This window comes from Eretmochelys imbricata, chromosome 5 (assembly GCF_965152235.1).
Source record: "Eretmochelys imbricata isolate rEreImb1 chromosome 5, rEreImb1.hap1, whole genome shotgun sequence".
Taxonomy (NCBI): domain Eukaryota; kingdom Metazoa; phylum Chordata; order Testudines; family Cheloniidae; genus Eretmochelys; species Eretmochelys imbricata.
In genome coordinates, this window is record NC_135576.1 from 70,282,580 (window position 1) to 70,304,497 (window position 21,918).

Genomic DNA, 21,918 nt, shown 5'->3' on the forward strand with positions numbered 1-21,918 from the left:
AGTGATAGGTACTATATACATTAAATACCTAGACAAAGTGTCCTCTTTTAGGAGATGTTACATATCTTAAACCCAGTTTTGCCTCAAATCTATACAAACTAGTTGTTCACTCTTGTATTTTGACTTCAAAACTTGAACATAAGATAAAAGAAAACTTTGTTTATTAAAAAAACACCAAACTTTGAGTTGACCTGAAGATAAGAAAGCAAAATGGATTTGTGCATTTTTTGGTTTGATGTATAAAGAAGATCTGAAAAGTTTTTGTTTTGTTTTTATCTCACTTTCCCTATTTTCCTGGATCTCTCTTCTGTGGTACCCCTGAATGTGGTTTGGGAGCTTGAAGAGATGGTGGTGTTGAATCTTTAACAAAGGAAGTTTTTTTCTGATTGTATATTTAAGTTAAATAGGTATTATTTATACAGTGCCCAAAAGTATGTGCTAAGCACATAATAGACACACAAAGTACATTGTTAGTAAAAAGTGCTGGTTGTACACTCCATGAGCCTTTTATAATGCAATACATTTACACATGCAAATTCAGCCATCCATATAACTATTAGCATCAAAATTAACATAAATACCCCACCTTCTGTAAGTACAATTAAAAAATCTGAGACAATAGATGGGTCTTGCAACAGTTTATAAAGAGCATGAAACAATCTTCAGTCAGTTAATAAGATTTCATTTTCTTGGTGTTTCACACCAACATAGTAGTTTTCTTGCTGCAAAATTCAAGAATCAAGGCATAAACTTTTTAAAACAAAAATACACAAACTTTCAGGACTTCTTTGTGCATCATAAAGAAGTAAAAAGGGGACAAACACAAATTTCTCATTTATAGGTCACCTTTAAATGTACATCCTCTTGTTTTGTCAGTCTTTTTCTATTGAAGGAGGTGGGAGTTATGACAATATGATGTAGGCACCTATTCCAGTGGTTCCTTGGCAGTGTTGGCAAAAGGGAACAGAAGTCATTGCAATTGGATTATCATTTTCTGTCTTCCTGAAATGGAGATGATGTGTGTAAAATATGAAAAGGAATGTTGTGAACAGCAAGTTGTTGAAATGCAAGATAATAATCCTAACCCTTTTACTTCTTTTTGTTTCCATATTTTTATTAAAAGGACATTGTCAAGTAGTTCATGCACTCTTAGTTTGTCTATTACAAAGTCATAAAAGCGTAATATTAAAGGAAATTAGTGTTTCAAATTTCAATTAAAATAGTTGTTTGAATTGAATGATATTCAACCTGAACTGTCTTCAATTTCATCTCATTACTTCTAGTTGTTGTTCTATGCTTTTCTAAACAATTATTTTGTAATACCAGTATGTGTATTAAAATATTTCTGTAGATTTATATTTTTAAGTCCCCCACTTTGCCATTTTATAGCTAAGTGACTCGTAGGTCTCAATTCTGCAGTTCATTGTGTACCTGTAGACTGCTGTGCCCACACAGAACTCTACTGAAGTCAGTGGGGTTCTGCCTCAGAGCAGCAATTTGCAGGGTCAGGCCTTAATCTGTCCTTCAATGTATGATCTTTTTTTTTTTTCTTCCCCTCCCTGAATTATTTCTGGTTTGCAAATATCTTTCTGGTAATATGGTGCCTAAAACTGAGCACTGAATTCCTGATGCAGTTGTAGCAAAGCTCTTTATCAAGCGACTGTCATTTCCTGATGCATCTTGGCATAAGCAGTTAAAAATTGCATTGACCGTTGTTTGCTTCTGTATCTCCTGCTTGTGCAGCGCTTAACACATGATGCATGCTACTGGAAATGTCATCATTTCAGTAATGATGCAGCTTATGCTAATGGTTCTATTACCCTCCAAAGGTTTGGATTTTTTCTTCAAATGTTCCATTGTTTTAGTAGGGGTAAAAGTTAGACTTATGAGACAGCAGAATCACTCTTTGCCTTATTTCCTACTACTGCTTTTCTCCAATCTTTTGGTACTTCTGACTTTTTTTTTAATAAGACTTTTTGAAAAATAATTCAGTGATGTGTGGGATGAGGAGAGTGTGAATGTGCTACTGCTGGAGGAGAAGCATAGCATCTGTCTTCTGTGCCTTCTGGGGGGACCTGCTGAAACATGGTTGTTTATGAGAGAAGGTTCAGTGCCTTGGACTCTCAGACACAAAGTTGGGGAGAGCTGTTTCTGCTGTATGGGCAGTATGTGCAAGTTCATTCCCTGGAGTCTCCTAAGGATCCAAGAGTGCTCGCAGGAAACATTCATGTCACCTGGCAAGCTAAGGACTCCAATCTCTCCATAGAGGATTGGGGTGGAAAGCTCTTGGCTCAGATACTGTTGGGAGGAGCCCTTACCTATTTATCTTGCTAGAGCTACTGGCAGAACCACTGAAGCAAAGAATAAGTATCTGTATGGCAAAGAGCAAAAGTTCTTATCTCTGCCTTGTAAGTTGTAGGGGCAGAGAGAAAATGCTTACTGCAATGGGTAAGAAATCTTTTTGTGTTCCGACTTGATGGCTTGGGTGAGGGCAATTGACCGCTCGGAATCATGGCACACAACAGGCAGAGGAATCTGACTCTTGTTTGGAAGACTCTCCGTAGGAGAAGACTAATGGTTGGTTAACATTATGACAGTATCTACAAGTGGAAAGAGATTAGTGAATTGAAGTCAGGATTTTCAAATCTATATGCCTAAAGGTAGGCTTTTAAATCCATATCTAAGCTTCTGTATAAAAGTGCCTAATTTTCAACAGTGTTGAGTGTCTGCAAGTTGACTTCATTCAGAGCTGTAGGCACTCAGCACCTTTGAAACTCAGGCTACTTTTTATCTAGGAACATAAATATAGATTTAGGAGCCTAACTTTAGGCATCCAGGTTTGAAAATTGGGGCTGAACAAAACTTAATCCCCACTGGGCTTTTGGCAAAACTCATGAAGTCGTCTTGGATTGGATGCATCATTGAAACATCTGTGGTTACTAACTCAAAAATTTTGCACTCAGCTTTATCAAAAAAAAAAAGTCCTATGATTTGATCTCTTCGGGGGTTATTTTATAAAACAGATTTGTAGGTTTTTAGACCAAGCTTTCGGAAATACAGCTAGGCATGTTGTATTCTTAAGATAACCCTTTAACTTTTCAAATTCTGTTTCATAAACTCCTCATCTAACCTGAAACTTTCCATATAAATTCTTTGCTGGCTACATGTACAAACATGTACAAACATGTGGCAACATGTACAAAAGTTCAGATGGAAAAGATTTTCAGTTTTGAGAAACTGAGGATCAAAATCAGGCTTATAATGAAAACCAAATAAACCTTAGGACTGGAAGTAGTCACTCCATAGTTGTAAGTCTTAATTGGGAAACTATTGATCAAAACAATCTAAGCAGCTTGCTGTTCCATGGAATCATTACAATCAAATAGATCTGTATTTTGGGTTACCAGATAAATATTTGAAATTCTGGGCAAGTGTGTTGAATTTTTTCAATCTCCCCTCTTTCTGTAGAAGTTAATGTACATTTTTTGTTGTGCATTTAATAGTACTAACATTTGTGTGTCCTGCTATCGTAAGGTTTAAAGTGAATTTAGTGTTAGTAAAAAGCTCCCATTTGACAGTACTAGACACAAAGCCTTAGCAGACCAAGGGCAAGTCTACACTGTGGGGCTCAGTTGCCCTAAGTTAAGCGACTCCAGCTATGTGAATAACATAGCTGGAGTCAGTGTAGCTTAGGGTCAACCTTTTGTGGTGTCTACACCATGTTGGGTTGACGGGAGAAACTCTCCCATCGATTTACCTTATGTTTCTTGTTCCGGTGGAGTACTGGAGTCGCCCGGAGAGCGATTGACAGTCAATTTAGCGGGGCTTCACTAGACCCACTAAATCAACCCCCCGGTGGAGGGGACTTCTGGAAGTAAAAGGGTCACTCACTGTGACTTTTTGTAACACCAGTTCTTGTAGTGGCATTATGGTACTGACATTTATTCATTAAGAACTGGACTGAGACCATAGTCATGTCACACATGCTGCTGAACAGCTGTTAGGTAGCAGTTTTTGATCATTATTGATTTGGGTCCATTTGTTTTCCCAGATGTCAGTCAAATTGTTCCCAGTTCCATTAGCCATGCAGTCTCCCTTTTCCTCATATAGATAGTTTAAGGCAAATAAGTTACTTGTATTTGAGCTCCAGCAAGTTATTATAAACCAAGCACTTCAGTTGCAAGTAATCTTTGGTAGACAATTACGTTTTACTTTTGCTGAGTTGGCAAAACTATCCCGAAAGTAGTATACTTTGTACACTGTGGTGCAGTGCTCAGAATTTGTTGAAATGAGCAAGCTATACAATTGGTTGCTCTGGTACTCTGTATTACAGCTTGTTTCTTTCCTCACCGTTCTGCAGTAAATATCAGTGCTACATAATCTTCTATTGTGTTTCTTTCAGAACAGTTGAATAGATTTGCAGGCTTTGGTATTGGCCTTGCCAGGTAAGAATTTTGTTCTGTGTAAAACATATTTTTCAATGATAATTATGGCTTTTACATTTTGTAGTCTGTCATGCTCCCTGAGTTCAAATTACAATATGCATTTAATTAACTAGGTTTAAAAATCTAGCACAAAGTTAATTGTTTTCTCTTACCTTCTTTCTCAAGCTAAGGTACTGCAGCTCTTTCAGTTACTACAGTGATGGGTTTGATACAAAAATATATAGCATAGGAATTTTGAAAACCTTGGAGCATATAAGTTGCTACAGTATGTTTTGCATGAAGCACACATCAATAAAAATACTTTTATATGTTTGGACTTTAGAGAGCAATAGTGTTAGAATGAGTGGAACTAGCTGGAATTGCATTGGCACAGTGTTCTTGAATTTTAAACCTCAGAAACAGTACTTAAAATATTGATTAGATAATGGCAGAAGAATAATATACTGTAAACTAGGTAGTGTGTGCTATATTTCTTAAGTTTTGACTGACTCTGTATAAAGGATGATTTACAAGAATGAGTGCACATGGATCCATTCGGTTTAGTGGGGATGTCTTTATTGCTGTTGGCACTGAATGAAACCAGCCAAGAAATGAACATTATAATGATTATCTTTTTCAGCAGTCTTCTCTCCAGCTCATAGCCTATGGCTCTTATCTTCAAATACACCTCTACCCTGATATAACGCGGTCCTCGGGAGCCAAAAAATCTTACCGCATTATATGTGAAACCGCGTTCTATCGCACTTGCTTTGGCCCCCCTGCTCCTTTGGCCCTGACCACCCCCTCCAGAGAACCCCCATCCATAATCACCCCCAGAACCCCAACCTCCCTGTCCCCTGACTGCCCTGACCCCTATCCACACCCCTGCCCCCTGAAAGGCACTCACTGGCAGCGGCGGGAAGCAGAGCAACGTGGCCCCAGCCTGCTTCGCTCCACCAGCTCCCAGCCATGGCGCTCCGCTTCCTGCCGCCGGTGAGTATGGGGAGGTTGGGGAAAGGACGCCCCCCCCGCACTCACTGGCGTCGGGAAGCAGAGTGCCGTGGTTGGGAGCTGGCAGAGTGGAGCGGGCTGGACTGAGCTGCTCCCCTTCTGCAGCTGCTGGTGAGTGCAGGGAGGTTGGGAAAAGGACGCTCCCAGCACTCACCTGCGGTGGGAAGCGGAGCGCCGCGGCTGAGAGCTGGCGGAGTGGAGTGGGCTGGGGCCGGACTGCTTCGCTTCCGCCACCACTGGTGAGTGCGGGGTGGGGGGGAGTCCCTTCCCCCAAGCCTCCTCCCCCGAGTGACACGGCTGGTGCAGGGGCAAGGGAAACGGAGCGGGCTGCTCCCAGCCCCCCGCTAATCACCCAGGCCCCCAAAAGCTCCTGCCTCCCAGACCCGAGGGGGGGAGCCTGCTTTACCATGTTGTATGCGAACCCGTGTTATATCAGGTTGTGTTATATCTGGGTAGAGGTGTAAAATGGCAAAGGATGCTTGAAGCTATTAGCATGGATCCCATGGACTGCACAGATTTTCATATTGACCAAAGTTGGGCCCCAGTGAGTTAGACCTATATTTCTTAAGGCTATCAAATTATGAGCAAAGTATGAAAACGTAGCTATACTTCTGCTGCTGTCTGTTTTCCATGCAAGGAACCCCTGAAGAACATCAGCATGTCTGTGCTGTTTGGCAACTTGGGATCCTGTTCAAACAAATCAAAAGGCTGAGTCTTGCTCCGTTTAAAATTCTGTGCTGTATAGATAAGCTAGAGAGAGAAATAGCCCAAGTGATATGTACCTGGAGACCGACTAGTTATAAAGATGTAATTTCCCACTCACCTATAGTTGGGAGAAACACCTTCAAATTTTATTGTGGGGTAATCAGAGCAAGGAATCTAGAGAAGATGATTCTAGAATTAAGACAGTGTTGACTCCTGGGTAGGAGGGAGGGGAGTCGCTGAGAATCTGCAGTTAAATATGGAGAGACTTCTGAGAATTCTGAAATGCTTCTGTGAAGAGTGCTTGTGCATTCGTCACTCAAATGAATATTTTCAGGTAGTATTAATCTTTCCTAAGCAGGCGCAAATATCACCAAGCACAATGTTAAAGCATGCTAGAGCAGTAATATTGGGGTGGAAAAACTATCCAAAGCTGCTATCTTTATGTATGGAATTATATTTTTCTTTTTGGTTGAGAAAATGGTGGACCTTAATATACTGATTAATTCTGTTCTCAGAACACACATTGCGATGTCTGTCCAAGTCCATGTCAAATGCAATAGATTTTTCAAGGTGCCTGGTGAATGAAGTTTTTGGGTCAACTATTGAACCCCTTCATACATATCAACCTCTGTTGATATACTGTAGGGACCTAATAGACTTATAGAACAAGGTCCTCTTTCTTTGAGGGGCTCCGTGGTGTAGAGGAATGACTGTAAAACTGGGAGTTGGGAGCTTTTAATTTTGGTTCTGACACTGACCAGCTCTGCGGTCATGGGTGACTCACTTTGTGCCTCTGCGTATTTCCTCATATTCACAGCAGGAGGGTCTGAGCATTAATTTTTGTACATGTGTACCCCTACGGAGTGGGTGATCAGTTTCTGAGTGTCTGACTTTTTGGCCTGTTGGAAAGTGTGTGGTTCACTCTCTGAAAAAAACTGCTGGTAGGACGTGGACTAACATTGAGACGTATTTTTGTGTATTCCCCAAATATTGTAAACCTAATATTAATTTGCTGCTAAAGAAGAATATCCGTTATTAATAGGTTTCAGTTTATTTTCAGTACTTTTAAATACACTCCTCTTTTAAAGTCTATTTACAGAAAATGTGTTGGCACATCCTTGCATTGTTCTACGTCGCCAATGTCAGGTACGTGTTTTTAAATTCTGCAATTGAACTTAATCTAGTTTCAGACTTTCTACGTTTTCTGATTGTAGAGTTATAAGGAAGCCTAAGACTTCTAAGTAGACACTGTCAGGTAAAAAGTTTAAAAACAAATTTCCTTATGTTACTTTTAGAACTTAAATTAAAATGTTAATCTAATTTACTTTCACTTTTAATGCTGTATTTTTAGTTTGGATAATAAACATAAAACAAAGAAAAATAGTGTCTAAGTGGTTACTAATTAAATTACTGTCGGGCTCTCATGCTCTAGTAGAATGTTTTGGTGTTTTTAAAAATGACTTTCCCTTGGACTTTAATGAAAAAAAAAAGGAAATTTTTTTTTAGATTTTTTTTTTTTTCAAAGCTTAAACCTAAATTTGCAAGTGAATTTTGATCTATGTCCTTTTAAGTGGCAGTGAAGATTTAAATAAGTATTATTAATGTTTGAGTGACGAAGAATGTTCAAGTTGCCTCAGAAAACAGTTCTTGTTTTGGATGATCTTGCAGTCTAAATTGTAACATTTAAGTGAATATTCATCACCTAAGTGTTTTAACAACAATTGTTATATTCCAGCATTTTATTTTATTACATGCATGTATATTTTAACAGGTTAATTATCATGCCCGGAATTATCATCTCACTCCATTTACTATTGTCAATATTATGTACAGCATCAATAAGACCCAGGTCAGTATTTTGAGCCCTCAGTAGTTATACATAAAACAAAATTATGTAGATACAGTTGTGGTATATATACTTATTGAAACAGAAGTGTTCTTTATATCTAAATATTTTTAGAAGCTAGCTGAGCATTACAAAAATATTTTTCTAAGTTTTATTTTTATTAATTACTAAAAAGAGTTCAATAAAGAACTTCACTTTCTCTAGTACTTTATTTCACTGTGCTTAATATTTACTGGAAAAAAGTGCGTGTGTGTATGTGTATATACATACACACACTCACACAAACACTTCTGCTTTTATTTATTTATATATATATATATATATACACACACACACACACACACATACACACAAAAAGAAAAGAACATGTCAGTGAGGCCAAGAATTCAGCAGGATTCCAGAAAGTATTAGATATTTATGTGGATAAAAAGAATATTTAAAATTAAATAGTGACTCTTTAAATTTTGGAAGACTACTGTACTCTGAATCCCACTATAAAATTCAACATAAATATCCATGTTATTACAATAGACGGATGATTTTGTGTCTAAAGTCCAAGACTAGTTAAAAGATGAGAATGTATTTCTGGGTTTGCAGAGGGCAGGCTGGGTGATTTGGGATAAATCACTTAGTCTTTCTGTACCTCATTTTGCCCAGCGGAAATATGGAGATTAAGTCTCTCAGCAATAGTTTTGGTATGCATTATGTATTAATGCTTGTAAAGCTGCTTCAGGTTATCTGATAGAAAGTGTTATTGGTATGAAAAGTATTTAGAGATGATCATTGTTCAGATCAGGGTCTGAATTCCATTAATTTGGAAACATTCAGATCCAATGTTCAATTTGGGCCCCTTTCTAGTTTGTTTCTACAATTTTATTAAAAGTGTGAAATGTATTATCACCAATTTTCGTGTTACTGAATCTGACTGGAAATTTAAATTACAGGGTCCAAAAGCTCTTTGGAAAGGAATGGGGAGCACCTTCATGGTTCAGGGCATAACCTTGGGAACAGAAGGCATCATCAGCGAATTTACACCCTTGCCAAGGTATCACACTTTCATTTTTTGGTGATATTTAGCAAGTCGAACATTAACATTTGTTACCGAATACCATGTAAGGTATTAAAAATATGGAGTTGTTTAAAAGTTTGATTCTGTTATGGTCGCTAGATATTCCCTAGGTGGTTTCAGTCAATGGATTGATTTAAATCACCAACTGTGATTAATCACACTGTTAAACAATAGAATACTAATTGAAATTTATTAAATATTTGTGGATATTTTTCTACATTTTCAAGTATATTGATTTCTTTTACAGCAAAGAATACAGAGTGTACAGTGCTCATGTTATTTTTATTACAAATATTTGCACTGTGAAAATGATAGGTGGGCATTAAAATCTGGTCAGATGTTTCACTGCCTCTAGTAAGAGTAAAGGTAGTGGTCTGAACTAACATTCCAGACTAGGAAGACACCGTGAATAGGAGAGTCCACCTTCCTCTCCGCTTTCTCCCTTCTCTATATAAGCATTGTTAGATACCTCTGTTAAGTGGGTATTAAACCAGTGAGAAGTAGAGTTGGTCATAAAAGTGAGAGCCATCTTCCTCACCTCATAGAGAGCAGATCAGCACAAAACGGTCACTGACCAAATCGTTCCATCAATGCTGGCCTCACCGCGGCTCAGCACCTGCAACACACTGGGCACCTTCAGCACCGTGTGCGAGGTGGCCAGGGCTGGCACTCACCACTCCGGTGCTGAGGCTAATGGCTCTAAGCTGCCTGCCTCCACCCCAGCACCATTGGTAGTTCCAAAGGAGATGGCACCAGCAACCGCTCCTATTTCCGCGCCACAGACTAATGCCGCTAGCACGACGGTGCCAGCACAAGCTACATCGGCACTGACTCAGCACACCACACTGCTGGTGTAATCAGCGCCCTGCCCTTTGGCACTGACCCTCTCGACACCATGCCATTTCCTGCACTATAAGGATGTGTTGGTCTCCCCGACCGCGGAGAGATGAGGAGGTTGAAGGGGTATTCTCCCATCGCCATTCTGCCCCAATCAGGACACTTGTTGCTGCTTGACCCACTACGATCACGGTCCACATACGCTCATGATATGCCACCTTGGTATTGCCACCCATGCATGGGACCGCCCATGCCCTTTCCTGGCCGCTGGCCACATTGGAGTCCCTGGGGGTGTTGCAGAAGGCACTATAACAGGTGCCCCAGCCCATGAAGGGAAAACACCAGATCCCCGCCTCCACCTTTGGAGGCTGTAGCAGCGAACACACGGGAGGAACCCATGGCAGAGCAGGAAGAGGACACTGCTCCCGACACCTTGCCAACCAACAACAATTCATCCTCCTCACTGGATAAGGCTATTATGCCTCCACCACCAGCCATGGCAGATGACTTTACCCACTTCTAAGACTTGTTCAAAAACGTGGCTAATGAGCTTAAGATTGCTCTGGAGGAAGTGCCAGAAACTCAACATGAGTTAACTGGTATCTTACAGACATCTTCCTCCTCCACGATAGCATTGCCAATCAATGGGGCTATCATGGAACCTGCCAAGACAGTGTGCAAAACTCCAGCCACAATACCCTGAACCCGCAAAAGGGCGGACTGAAAATACTACATTCCCTCCAAGGGATTGGAATTTCTCTTCACACGCCCAGCACCCAACCTGCTGGTAGTGAAAGCAGCCAACCAACGGGACACTTTCAATTCACCTCTTCGATAAGGAGAGTAAGAGGTTGGACCTATTCGGCTGCAAAGTATACTCTTTCATGCTTTAATTTAGAGTGGCGAATTATGAGGCATTACTTGCCAAATACGATCACAGGAACTATGGCAAATGTATGGACTTTATTAATAACGTTCCTGAGGGAAAGAGGCAACAATTTAATTCTCTGATCTCTGAAGGACAGATGATTTCACGCACCGCTCTACAGATCTCACTGGACGCTGCTGACACGGCCGCCAGGTCCACCACTACAGCTGTTGTTATGCGACAAGCCTCATGGTTTAATTCTTCAGCATCTCCACGGGAGATACATAATACGGTTGAAGATCTCCCTTTTGATAGAGTGGAGACTGTTCCTGCTCAACACAGGGGGAAGGGATTTTACTCAAGTGTTTTTTAACACAAAAGAAAAGGTGGGGGATGGTGACCTATCCTTGATCTCAGGTGACTAAACAAATTTGTGAGAAAGCAAAGGTTCAAGATGGTCACCTTAACAACAGTAATACTGGCACTGGAGCAGGGGGACTGGTTTTCAGCCCTCAACCTGCGGGATGCTTATTTTCATGTTACAATACAGCCTGCCCACAGGCGTTCTCTGAGATTTGCTTTGGACACAGACCACTATCAGTACAAGGTTCTACCTTTTGGCCTGTCAACAGCGCCTTGCGTTTTCTCAACGATCCTCACGGTAGTTTATAAACACTCGTAAGTTTATTATCAAAGGCTAAGATTTTGAGAGAGAGAGGATAAAAATGGAAACAGAAATTGTCGCATATAAAACAAAGTATAGCATGCTTCCTAGAGTCTAGACTTAACTGTAACGGGCTAAACCCTTGTCTAAAGTAGTTTCTCACCTAAAGCACTCTCCCAGCATCTCCAACCATCATGGCTGGGATCCCTCTTTCATGAATGCAAGAAGCATTGTCCTTTTTGCTTCCTCAGTCAAGGACAAAAAAGTGTCCTTTTGCCTTCTCTTTATATTGCCAAAGTTCATTGGTTTTGGGCCCCAGAGTCAGGATGACCCCCATGGTTTATTCTTTGGTGTGCTAGCTCCATTTTGCTTTCACATCCTCGTATTGACATCATGTGTAAATTGAGTTGGCTTACAATGCCTATTTTATATGTGAACCGAGGAGGCAGGTGAACATACATCCTTTGGTTAAAACCTGCTTGACAACCCTGCTTTGATTCAGACTTTAAACCGTACCTTTCAGTATACATACACAATTCCTTAAATATTATCCGTACATACATCTCACAATGATTGAGAACCAGTATGACACAAGCTTTTATTAGAGACCTCACTTAAGCTTCTTTGGGTAAATATTATGAAAGCAATGTGTTGGGTGTAGTGATTTTGTCAGGCCTCTCAGGAGTTAGTTACCAAATAGTGAATTATTTTCCTGTTGGCATTGAAGGGTTTTTAGGGTCACAGTGATGTCATGAGGAAAGAAGGTGGAATGATGAAACAATAAGAGAATAGGTAAGTAGGGAAGGGCAAAGTTGTAAAGGACTCCAAAAGTGATGGCGGAAGCTAGAGCCTGATGCAGTGGAAGTGGAGAGTCAGTGGAAGGATACAGAAAAGGGGACGATGGCCTGGTCAGAACAATGAGAAAAGAAAACTATCTTAGTTGCTGTTTGAATGGATTGGGGGGGATAAGATGGGTGTAAGGTCACCCAGAGAGGAGGAGTTTGCAGTACTTAAGGTGACAAATGAGTCCCTGGATGAGAGTTCTTACTTTGTGGACAGAAATAAAAGATGCTGATCAGTGATCCATTCTACCAGTCAGCTTAATAGAGAAGTGACAGCACTCATGCATAGTTCTTCTAGCTTGCAGGTAGAACTGCCTCTTGCATGTTTATAGTTCATGAATGTATGACCACACTGGGGTCTCTATTCCTGTGGAGTAGGTTGATGGAATATACACTTCCACCAGTTCCCTTAACACACAGACACCAGTGAAAGGGTAAAAGCGTATCGTCAATGTGTGCCAAGGCAGAGGACTTGTTCATGCAAATTCAGGTTCCAGATCTAAATTGGTGCATAAAGCCTAGCTCTTCAGGGGAAAGTTAAAGTTACTGGAAAATGCAGGGAAAGTGATTACGCCCTTCTTAAATCAAGAAGGGCAGATCCTTGAAAGGTCTATTAGAGAATTGGGGGCAATGTAGCTTTTTGACACAGTAGGCAGGGCAATCCAAGAGTATCTATTTTTGGTTCCCATCAATCTCATTGTAGAGCTTCTTCAGGCTAGTTTAAATAACAACATGTAGCATGCTTCAGGTGCAAGCTGTGATGTTAAGAGCCCTTAGCGATTGACATTGGCTAGGTAGGATCTCATCTGTTGTTGATTTTGGGTAATTTAGAGTAGTCTCGGGTTTTTTTAAATTCTGATTTAAGTTGGATTGGGTTGGTTATAGATTACTAAGGCTGGAAGGTACCTTATGATCATCTGGTCTGACTTTGTGCTTAATATGTGCTGTTGAATTTCACATAGTAGTTTCTGCACCATGCCTGTAACTTCTAGTTGAGATAGATAGGTTTTTGGAAGTCGTCATGTAAAAACTTCAAGTGATGGGGTACGCCACATCTTTGGTTAAATTATTCTAATGGTTCATTACCCTAACTGTTAAAAGCATGCACCTTATTGGCAGTTTCTGAATGTCTAGTTTCAGCTTCCAGATGTTTAATCCTGTTATAACTTTGTCTGCTAGACTGAAACACAAGTTGAGTTCTCTTCAATACAGTAATTTGAGTGGAGTGGATTGATTTAAATTACCAAGTGGAAAGCCTAATTTTAAATCATTTGATTTTAATCAACTTACCTTGTGTACTTCAGTTATTTTCTAAAGAGAGACGCATTCTCGTTGGTTGATATAGCCATTAAAGCATGTTGTTTTCCAACTTAATTGAGCCTTTATACTAGATTTGGTACATCATGTTTCTACCTAGAATGGTACACTGTCACTATACAAATTTATTTAAGCAATTATATAGTTTAATATTTTCAGATTCTTATTAATTTGTACATTTTTAGTATGTTAGCAAATGGTGAGTGATATATGGCTTATTTACTAGATAATCAACCTTTTGCTCATGGCTTATGTCAAACTATTAGGATGGTAACTGGAATTTAAACACACACAACATCATATAAAATGTATTTTTATTAAACAAAACAACCTTAAACGTTTTGGATACATAAACTTCTCTAAGCAATATATGTTCCACATTTACAACTAAATTATAAGTAGTTTAGGTCTTACCATATTTAGTATTAAATTCAGTTTTCATTTTAAACAGGTTTATTTTTTAAAATAAATCTATTATAATTTAAATCAAAAAATCTTTTTTCAAAAATCTTTTTATCCACCCTAACTTGAATGAACCCAGTTTACGACGCTATCCAGATCACTTGATATAATTGACCTGTCCTTATTTACCACTCCACCAATCTTTGTGTCATCTGCAAACTTTACCAGCAGTGAGATTCAGAGAGCTAGTAGTGAATTGGAGTCTCTTGCCACTTGGAAACCATTTCTGATATATTGGTCTTAATCCAATTCCCAGTGTCATCACCAAAAATACCCCATAATTGACACTTGTGTTGGGAGTCTCAGCAGAGAAGCTAAGGACTCAATGGACATGAAAACTGAACATACTCCCTAGAAGTGGTGTCTCCTTGTTAAAGTTAAGACACATTGACAGGGTGGGGCCAACTTCCACTTTATGGAGCATGGCTCTTATAGCAGAATGACAGCTGTTCTGTAGTTAAGATTAAGACCAGCTTTCTGTTTTGCTCTTGTCTGTCCTAAATGCTATAAAATCCATACGGTTAATCATATTGCCTTAAAATTTGGTGTGCCACAGGGTATGGTCAGCAATCCAAATTTGGGCCATTACACCAAAGGATTCCTGAGATGCATTCCCCAGGGGGGAAGAGGGAAGAGCAAGATACCTTTTTGTAAAGTTGACACGTTCTTGGCAACATTTTTTTTGCTCACTGTGTAGATTAAACCAGGGCACACATCATTGCGCCAAGGTCTCAAATGCTCAAGGGTTACTCCTACAGAGTGCATGTCACCACTAGCCCTTTGGAGAAAATAAAAGCATTATTTGGAAAAATTTGCTTCTCCAGTTAGGCATGCTAAGGCTCATGTATCTATTCACATGCCTAATAAATTACACTGAACTTGAGCAGCGAGAGACATTATCTGCAAAACTAACTCTACATCAGAGGCCCCTGGTGGCTGTGAGGTTATGTTACAGTGGTCAAATCTGAACACCACCCCACGTCTTAAGAGTTAAAATCCAACACAGGGCAGAAAGTCTGAAGTAAAAAACAAAGCAAGCAAGTTGCTCCAATCTGCATCTATCAAAGGGTGTTTTTTCTTTATTTTGTTGAAGGTACTACAGCTGTTTTTCAAAAAGTAAATAACTACACAAGCAATTGCTTGCTGGAGAGGAAGGTGATTTTGGGGTGGAAGAGTGGGGAGAAATAGAGGGAGGGAATCATAGATTCCAAGTCCAGAAGGAACCGTTGTGATCATCTAGTCTCACCTCCTGTATAAGAGGCTAGAGAGCTTCCCCAAAATAATTTCTAGAACACGTTTTTTAGAAAAACATCCAATCTTGATTTTTCAAGTCCTCAGTAATGGAGTCCACCTTGCCCTTTGGCAAACTATTCCAATGGTTAATTACCCTCACTGTTAAAAATGTGTGCCTTATTTCCAGTGTAAGGGCTTGTCTGTACTTGAAATGCTGCATCACTACCATTGTAGTACTTCAGTGTGGACACTACCTACACTGACAGGAGGGGTTCTTCCCTTGGCACAGGTAATTCACCTCCCCAAGAGGAGGTAGCTAGGTCAACAGAAGAATCCTGTCTACGCTAGAGGTCAGGTTGGCTTAGCTGTGCTGCTCAGGGGTGTGAATTCTTCACAGCCATGAGCAACATAGTTAAGCTGATTTAGGCCTGGTCTACACTACAGAGTTAGGTCGACACAAGGCATCTTGCGTCATGCCGCCAACATAATACCACATCTCTGAGCAGTGTAGAGTCACGGTCAGTGTAATTAGGTCAATGCAGTGTCGGTGTAGACACTGTGTTGCTTATATCGACTGTTACTGGCTTTCAGGAGCTGTCCCTCAATGTCCCACACAGATAGTACAATCGATACAAGCGCTTTTGGTAAGGATGCGCACTGCTGACACAAGGAGCAAAGCGTAGACATGCCCAAGCGATGTAATTACTGCAGTGGCTGTATTGCCGATGTAAATTAGGTCAAATTAATTTTGTACTGTAGACCAGGTCTTTATCTGTCTAGCTTGGGGTGGGGGAGGGGAGGCAGCAAACTTTTTGGCCTGAGGGCTTCATCGGATTCCTGAAATCATATGGAGGGCCAGTTAGGGGAGGCTGTGCCTCCCCAAACAGCCAGGCATGGCCCGGCCCCGCCCCCATCTGACCTCCCTGCTTCTCGCCCCCTGACGGCTCCCCTGGGACTCCTGCCCTATCCAACCCGCCCTGTTCCCTGACGGCCCCCTGCTCTCGGTCCCCTGACCGCCCCCGGACCTCCCGCCCCTAACTGCCCCCCCGCCGCCCCATCCAACCCCCACCTCTCCTTCCTGACTGCCCCCTCCCCCCCCAGGACCCATGCCCCACCCACCCTCCCTGTCCCCTGACTGCCCCTGGAATCCCCGCCTCTGACTGCCCCCCGCTGCCCCATCCAACCCCTCCTCTCCTTCCTGACTGCCCCACCCCCGGGACCCATGTTCCCCGCCCTCTGACCGCTCCAACCCCTATCCACACCCCCGGCTCCCGACCACCCCCCCGAACTCCCCTGCCCTCTATCCAAACTCCTCTCCCTGCTCCCTGCCCCCTTACCGTGCTGCCTGGAGCACCAGTGGCTGGCAGCGCAGCTGCACCAGGACAGATAACCACGCAGCACAGAACACTGGGTCAGGCTGCGCTCTGCAGCCACGCCACTCAGAGCATTGCACCGGTGGCACGGTTAGGTGAGGCTGCGGGGGAGGGGGAACAGCAGGGGAGGGGCTGGGGGCCAGCCTCCCGGGCCAGGAGCTCAGGGGCTGGGCAGGACAGTCCCGCGGGCTGGATCTTCCAGCCATTGGATCGTGTTACACCTTTCTCTGCAATACTGAAGAGCCCATTCTCAAATATTTGTTCCCCTTGTAGGTACTTATGGACCAATCACCACCACTAATCCTTCTCTTTGTTAAACTAAATAGATTGAGCTTCTTAAATCTGACACTTTAAGCCATGTTTTCTAATCCTTTAATCCAGTGTTTCTCAAACTGTGGGTCCCAACCCAAAAGGGGGTCCCAAGATTATTGTAGGCAGAGGTGAAAGTAAGCCGGTCCAGTCCAGTGTACCAGCAAGAGCCGGTACACAGCCAACCGTACTGGCAGGGGGCAGCTTCCCCAGGCCGACAATTTAAAAGGGTCCTCCGCTCCGGGCAGCGGCCAGAGCCCCTGCCCCTTTAAATTGCCGCCAGAGCCTCGGGGCTTCTGGCCGTTGCTGCAGCTACTGTTACCATGGGGCTTCAGCAGTGATTTAAAGGGCCCGGCGCTCCCAGCCGCCTGTACCACAGCCCCAGGCCCTTTAAATCACGGTTTTGATTTAACATTTAATCAAAATGTTGTGCAGTACCAAGTCAAACGCCTAATAGACCTCTGTAACAACAACACTATTACCTTTATCAACCAAACTTGCAATCTCATCAGAAAAGTATATCAGGTTAGTTTGACAGATTCTGTGTTCCGTAACCCATGCTCATTGGCATTAGTCACATTATCCTCTAATTTTTTTATTAATTGAGTCCTGTATCAGCTGCTCCATTATCTTGCCTGGGATCGATGTCAGACTGACAGGCCTAGAATTATCTGTCATCCTATTGACACTTTTTAAATATTGGCACAATGTTAGCTTTCTTCCGTTCTTCTGGAACTTTGATGGTGTTCCAAGACGCATTGAAAATAAACATTAAGGGTCCAGTAAGCTCCTCAGCCAGCTCTTGGATACAAGCTGCCTGGATTTAAAATCTATGGCTTTTAAAAAGGGTTGGGAGATCATGTGATGGAGAGGGGATCTGGACTAGGGCAAGTGAGAGGGGCGGGAAACTGGGAAGGGGGACAAGGGGATGAGTGTCGGGGTGGAGGGGGGGAAGAATAGGGGCAGGAGCACCTGTCAGCTGCACATTCCCATTCCTTGTATGTTCCATGATCCAGAGTCCTAGCTGATCTACACGGGTGTGACCCTTCTTGTCTGCCCCCCCTCATGTGAGCCAGGTTCCCGGAGGGGGAGGTTATTTTCTGGGGGATCTGAGCTCCTCTCTCTACCCACCTTTGTGAGTTTGAATTTGGTGGGTCCCTGCCACTCATGGTGTCAGAGCTGCATTCCTGCCCCCATATATGTGTCAGGATATAGGGCCCTGCTAATCTTCGGGAGTGTGACACCTTCCCTGCCCACCCTAGAGCCAGGTTCTGGAGGGTGCTTGCCTTTCTAGTGGTGTCTGAACTCCAAGTCCTAACCCCTTCTGTAAAATCATGACTGGTGTGGAGAAAGTAAATAAGGAAGTGTTATTTACTCCTCCTCAAAACGCAAGAACTATGAGTCACCAAATGAAATTAATAGGCAGCAGATTTAAAACAAACAGAAGGAAGTATTTGTTCATACAATGCACGGTCAACCTGTGGAACTCTTTGCCAGAGGATGTTGTGAAGGACAAGACTATAAAAGGGTTCAAAAAAGAACTAGATAAATTCGTGGAGGATAGATCCATCAGTGGCTTTTAGCCAAGATGGGCAGGAACTGTGTCCCTAGCCTCTGTTTGCCAGAAGCTGAGAATGGGCAACAGGATGGATTACTTGATGATTACCTGTTCTGTTCAATCTCTCTGAAGCACCTGGCATTGACCAGTGTTGGAAGACAGAATACTGGGCTAGATGGACCTTTGGTCTGACCCAGTATGGCTGTTCTTATGTTCATGTGATCTGGGGATCTCTGCACACCTAGGGATATTTGAGCTCTGCTCACTGCCCCTGTATGTGTGCTGGGATCTGGCGGGCCCTGGCATTCTATGGGGTCTGACCCTCCTCCCCCATGTGAGCCAGATTCATAGGGCACTCGCCTTTCTGGGGGTGTCTGAGATCCTCTTCCCACTCAGTTGTGAGCAAGGATATGGGGAATCGCTGAGCCTCTCAGTAGGGAGCTTAGAACAGGCGTCCTCAGAGTATGAGGCTTAGTCTACACTAGGAACTTGCATCAGAATTGCCACATCTTTCAGGGTATGAAAAATCCACACCTCTGAGAGGTGTAGCTATACTGACTTAACCCCTAGTGTAGACTGTGCTAGTTGGACAGTAGAATTCTAGACCTAGCTACCATTTCTCAAGGAGATGGATTACCTGCGCTGTTGGGAGAAGCCCTGCCATTTGTGTAGGTAGTGTTTTAAGTGTAGACATGCTCAGAGCATGCATAAAGAACATGCTCCTGAGAATGGATATGCTTGACAAACATCAGACTGTCCAGCACTGTGGAGAGTGGGGAAGGAACGCTCATGAACATGAATGGAGCAGTTCACACATCTTAGAACTATTGTTTCAGGCTCTATTTATCGCCACTGGATATATTCTCTTTCAGAGCATCTCATTGAGATAAATGGGTCAAAATAACACAATGTGATAATGCCAGTTTCAATTATTTCGGTAATTTTATTTCAAAATATCTGTCAGCAGGGTATGTCTGTAACAATACAGACAACAAAAAAGATTTAGGAAATGGGTTTTTTTGACAAACAGATTTCTTAGTAGGCATATTAATACAGAAGTTTAAGTAGCAATTCATTTAAACTGCGACATAGATACGTTCCGGCCTCCTCAGAAGCAGTGCAAAGGCTTGGGAGAGTCTGAGATAATGGAGGAGCTGAGGGAGAGGGAAGTAATTGCTGGGAAGAGCCTGGGAGTGAACCTGAAGGGTTGTTGGGTGTGAATGAGAAAAGTATGGAACATATCTGGGGAGTGGGGGAGCCTCCCTCATGCAGACCCTGGCTGACCCCTAGCCTCTCCCAGTCAGTCAGGCACATCTGCCCCCGTCCCCAGTGTGTCCCTGCTCCTCTGACCCCCATCCCCATGTGTCCCTGCACCCACACTCCGCCACCCCTCCCCCATCCCAAGGTGTCCTGCACCCCCATTCTCATTCACCCTCAGCTTGCCTGCTAGCCCTTCTGAACCCCAATCTAGGTGACACCCCCCCCCAGCAGCCCCACATACCCTGCTCTGTCTGTCCTTCCCCGCCCTGACGCATATCCCCTGGCCCCACAGGCAGGGTGCTGTGACGAACACAGCCTCTGCTCTCTCCCTATCGGCTGCTGACTTCTAAGGCCAGTGAGCTGTGAGCCTGCTGCCTCTGTTCTGACACCATAGCAGCCCCTGGTGAGCAATAGCTGTAACTGCAGAGCCTTTCCAGCAGAATGTATTTTCTGCAGAGAAAAATAAAATCTGCGGGCAGTGCCATCCCTAGGGGGGTGCAGGGCCCGAGACAAATCAGCCTCTGTGCTAGTCTCCTCACCATCCATCCATCTTGGCCGCCTCTCGCTTCCTCACCACCACGACCTCCGCCCGTCTGCCCACTGCTCTCCTTGTCGCCATCTGCCCACTGCTCACCTCCCCACTAGTCTCCTCACCTTCCACCTGGTGCATCCCCCCTTCCGCCAGTCCATCCTCCTCCTCACCCACCTCCCCGTTCACCTCCTCACCCTGCTCACCCTCCCACCTCACGTCCCTGCCCGCCTCCTCACCTGAATGTCAGGACAAATGGCGTTCCGATCATACATCATTTGGGACACGGGACAGAGGGCTAAATATTGGGACAGTCCCGATTTTTTTCAAAGCACGGTAGCCCCCCCAAAGTACAGGGTCTGGAGCAGTCACCACAATTCACCCTACCCAAGGGACGGCTCTATCTGTAGGACACATGAATTCTGCACGTGCACAGTGGCGTGCAGCTGACACATTGGACAGTCCAGGTCGCCCATTCTTTACAGTTGCTCACTTCTTCCCAGGTGATGCCAATGCATTCTGTATCTTCTGTTACTGTCTTCTGCCAGTTCTTCCTTGGCGTTCCTTGCTTTCTCTTTCCTCTTTCAGGTTCCCAGTTCAGTGGTTGCTTAGCATGTCTCCCATCTGGTATACATGTCCCAACCACCTGAGTAGTCTTTCTTTGATATTTCCTAGCATGTCCTGCTCCGTTGGCTTGCTTGCTTGTGCATTTATTGTTTTATCTTTCCACAAAATGTGTAGAATCTTCCTCAGACTTCTGGTAATGGGCAGTTTCCACTCTCGTTGTTAGCCACTCTTGTCAGCCAAATCTCTGCTCCATATAGTAGCGTGCTCAGTACAGTAACGTGGTCTAGTATCTTAGAGTTGCTGTCATGCTGCTGAGTGTGATTCTTTGACAAGAATGAAGCTGAATGTAATTTAAAGTCTATTATTTTCCAGCAGAAAAAATACAAATTGACAGTCCAGTATGTCTGACCTATCAAATTGGAACCTCTTTAACCTTAAGTAATTTTGAGATTGATTAGCAAATTTACTGCTGTCTGGTGCCATCCCTAATTAATGTTGTGATATATTATCAGTTTAATAGACTGTAGTTGATATTAACTAACCATGTTTTGAAGTATGCATTTAGAATATACTACTTTTAGAGGTTAATTCAGGTTTTGCATGAAAAAGCAGGAAATAGTTAAAACGGGTCCAAATCTGAATAATTTGTGTTTCTTAGCGTTTGCAGAATTACTACACAGCTGCAGGCCTGAGACTTTGTCTGTTAGATAGTTGAAATGTCTGAAGTCCAATTAGCCCTTCAGAGCTAGTAAAGTATGAGAATATAATAGCATTCTAGAAGAAGAATGAAAACTAGACAAATGTAACCTCAAGAAATAGAACAAGCATTTCAAATGTAGCTAGCCAATTTTCAGTAATTCTAGGGTAGTAAAGGAAGACTGGTGTCTAAAAATCACTGTTCACGTAGGAATAGAGAACAAAACCAAATTTGCTTCAGAATGTTGCAATTTTCCATACAGTAATGATTGTGTAACAATTTAGTACATATTGAGCTACAAACAGATAAATACACATCACTTATTTTCCTCTTAGAATATCCAGCAG

General features: G+C 42.7%; 1 protein-coding gene across 1 annotated transcript in view; it reads left to right on the forward strand.

The window, feature by feature from the left end:
• Positions 1-21,918, forward strand: part of SLC25A46 (solute carrier family 25 member 46) — a 39,755-nt gene that overhangs the window by 2,229 nt on the left and 15,608 nt on the right. The window contains exons 2-5 of the mRNA XM_077817305.1: positions 4,403-4,445; positions 7,229-7,286; positions 7,912-7,989; positions 8,931-9,031. Of these exons, the coding sequence (XP_077673431.1) occupies positions 4,403-4,445; positions 7,229-7,286; positions 7,912-7,989; positions 8,931-9,031 (280 nt within the window). The remainder of the gene's footprint in view (positions 1-4,402; positions 4,446-7,228; positions 7,287-7,911; positions 7,990-8,930; positions 9,032-21,918) is intronic.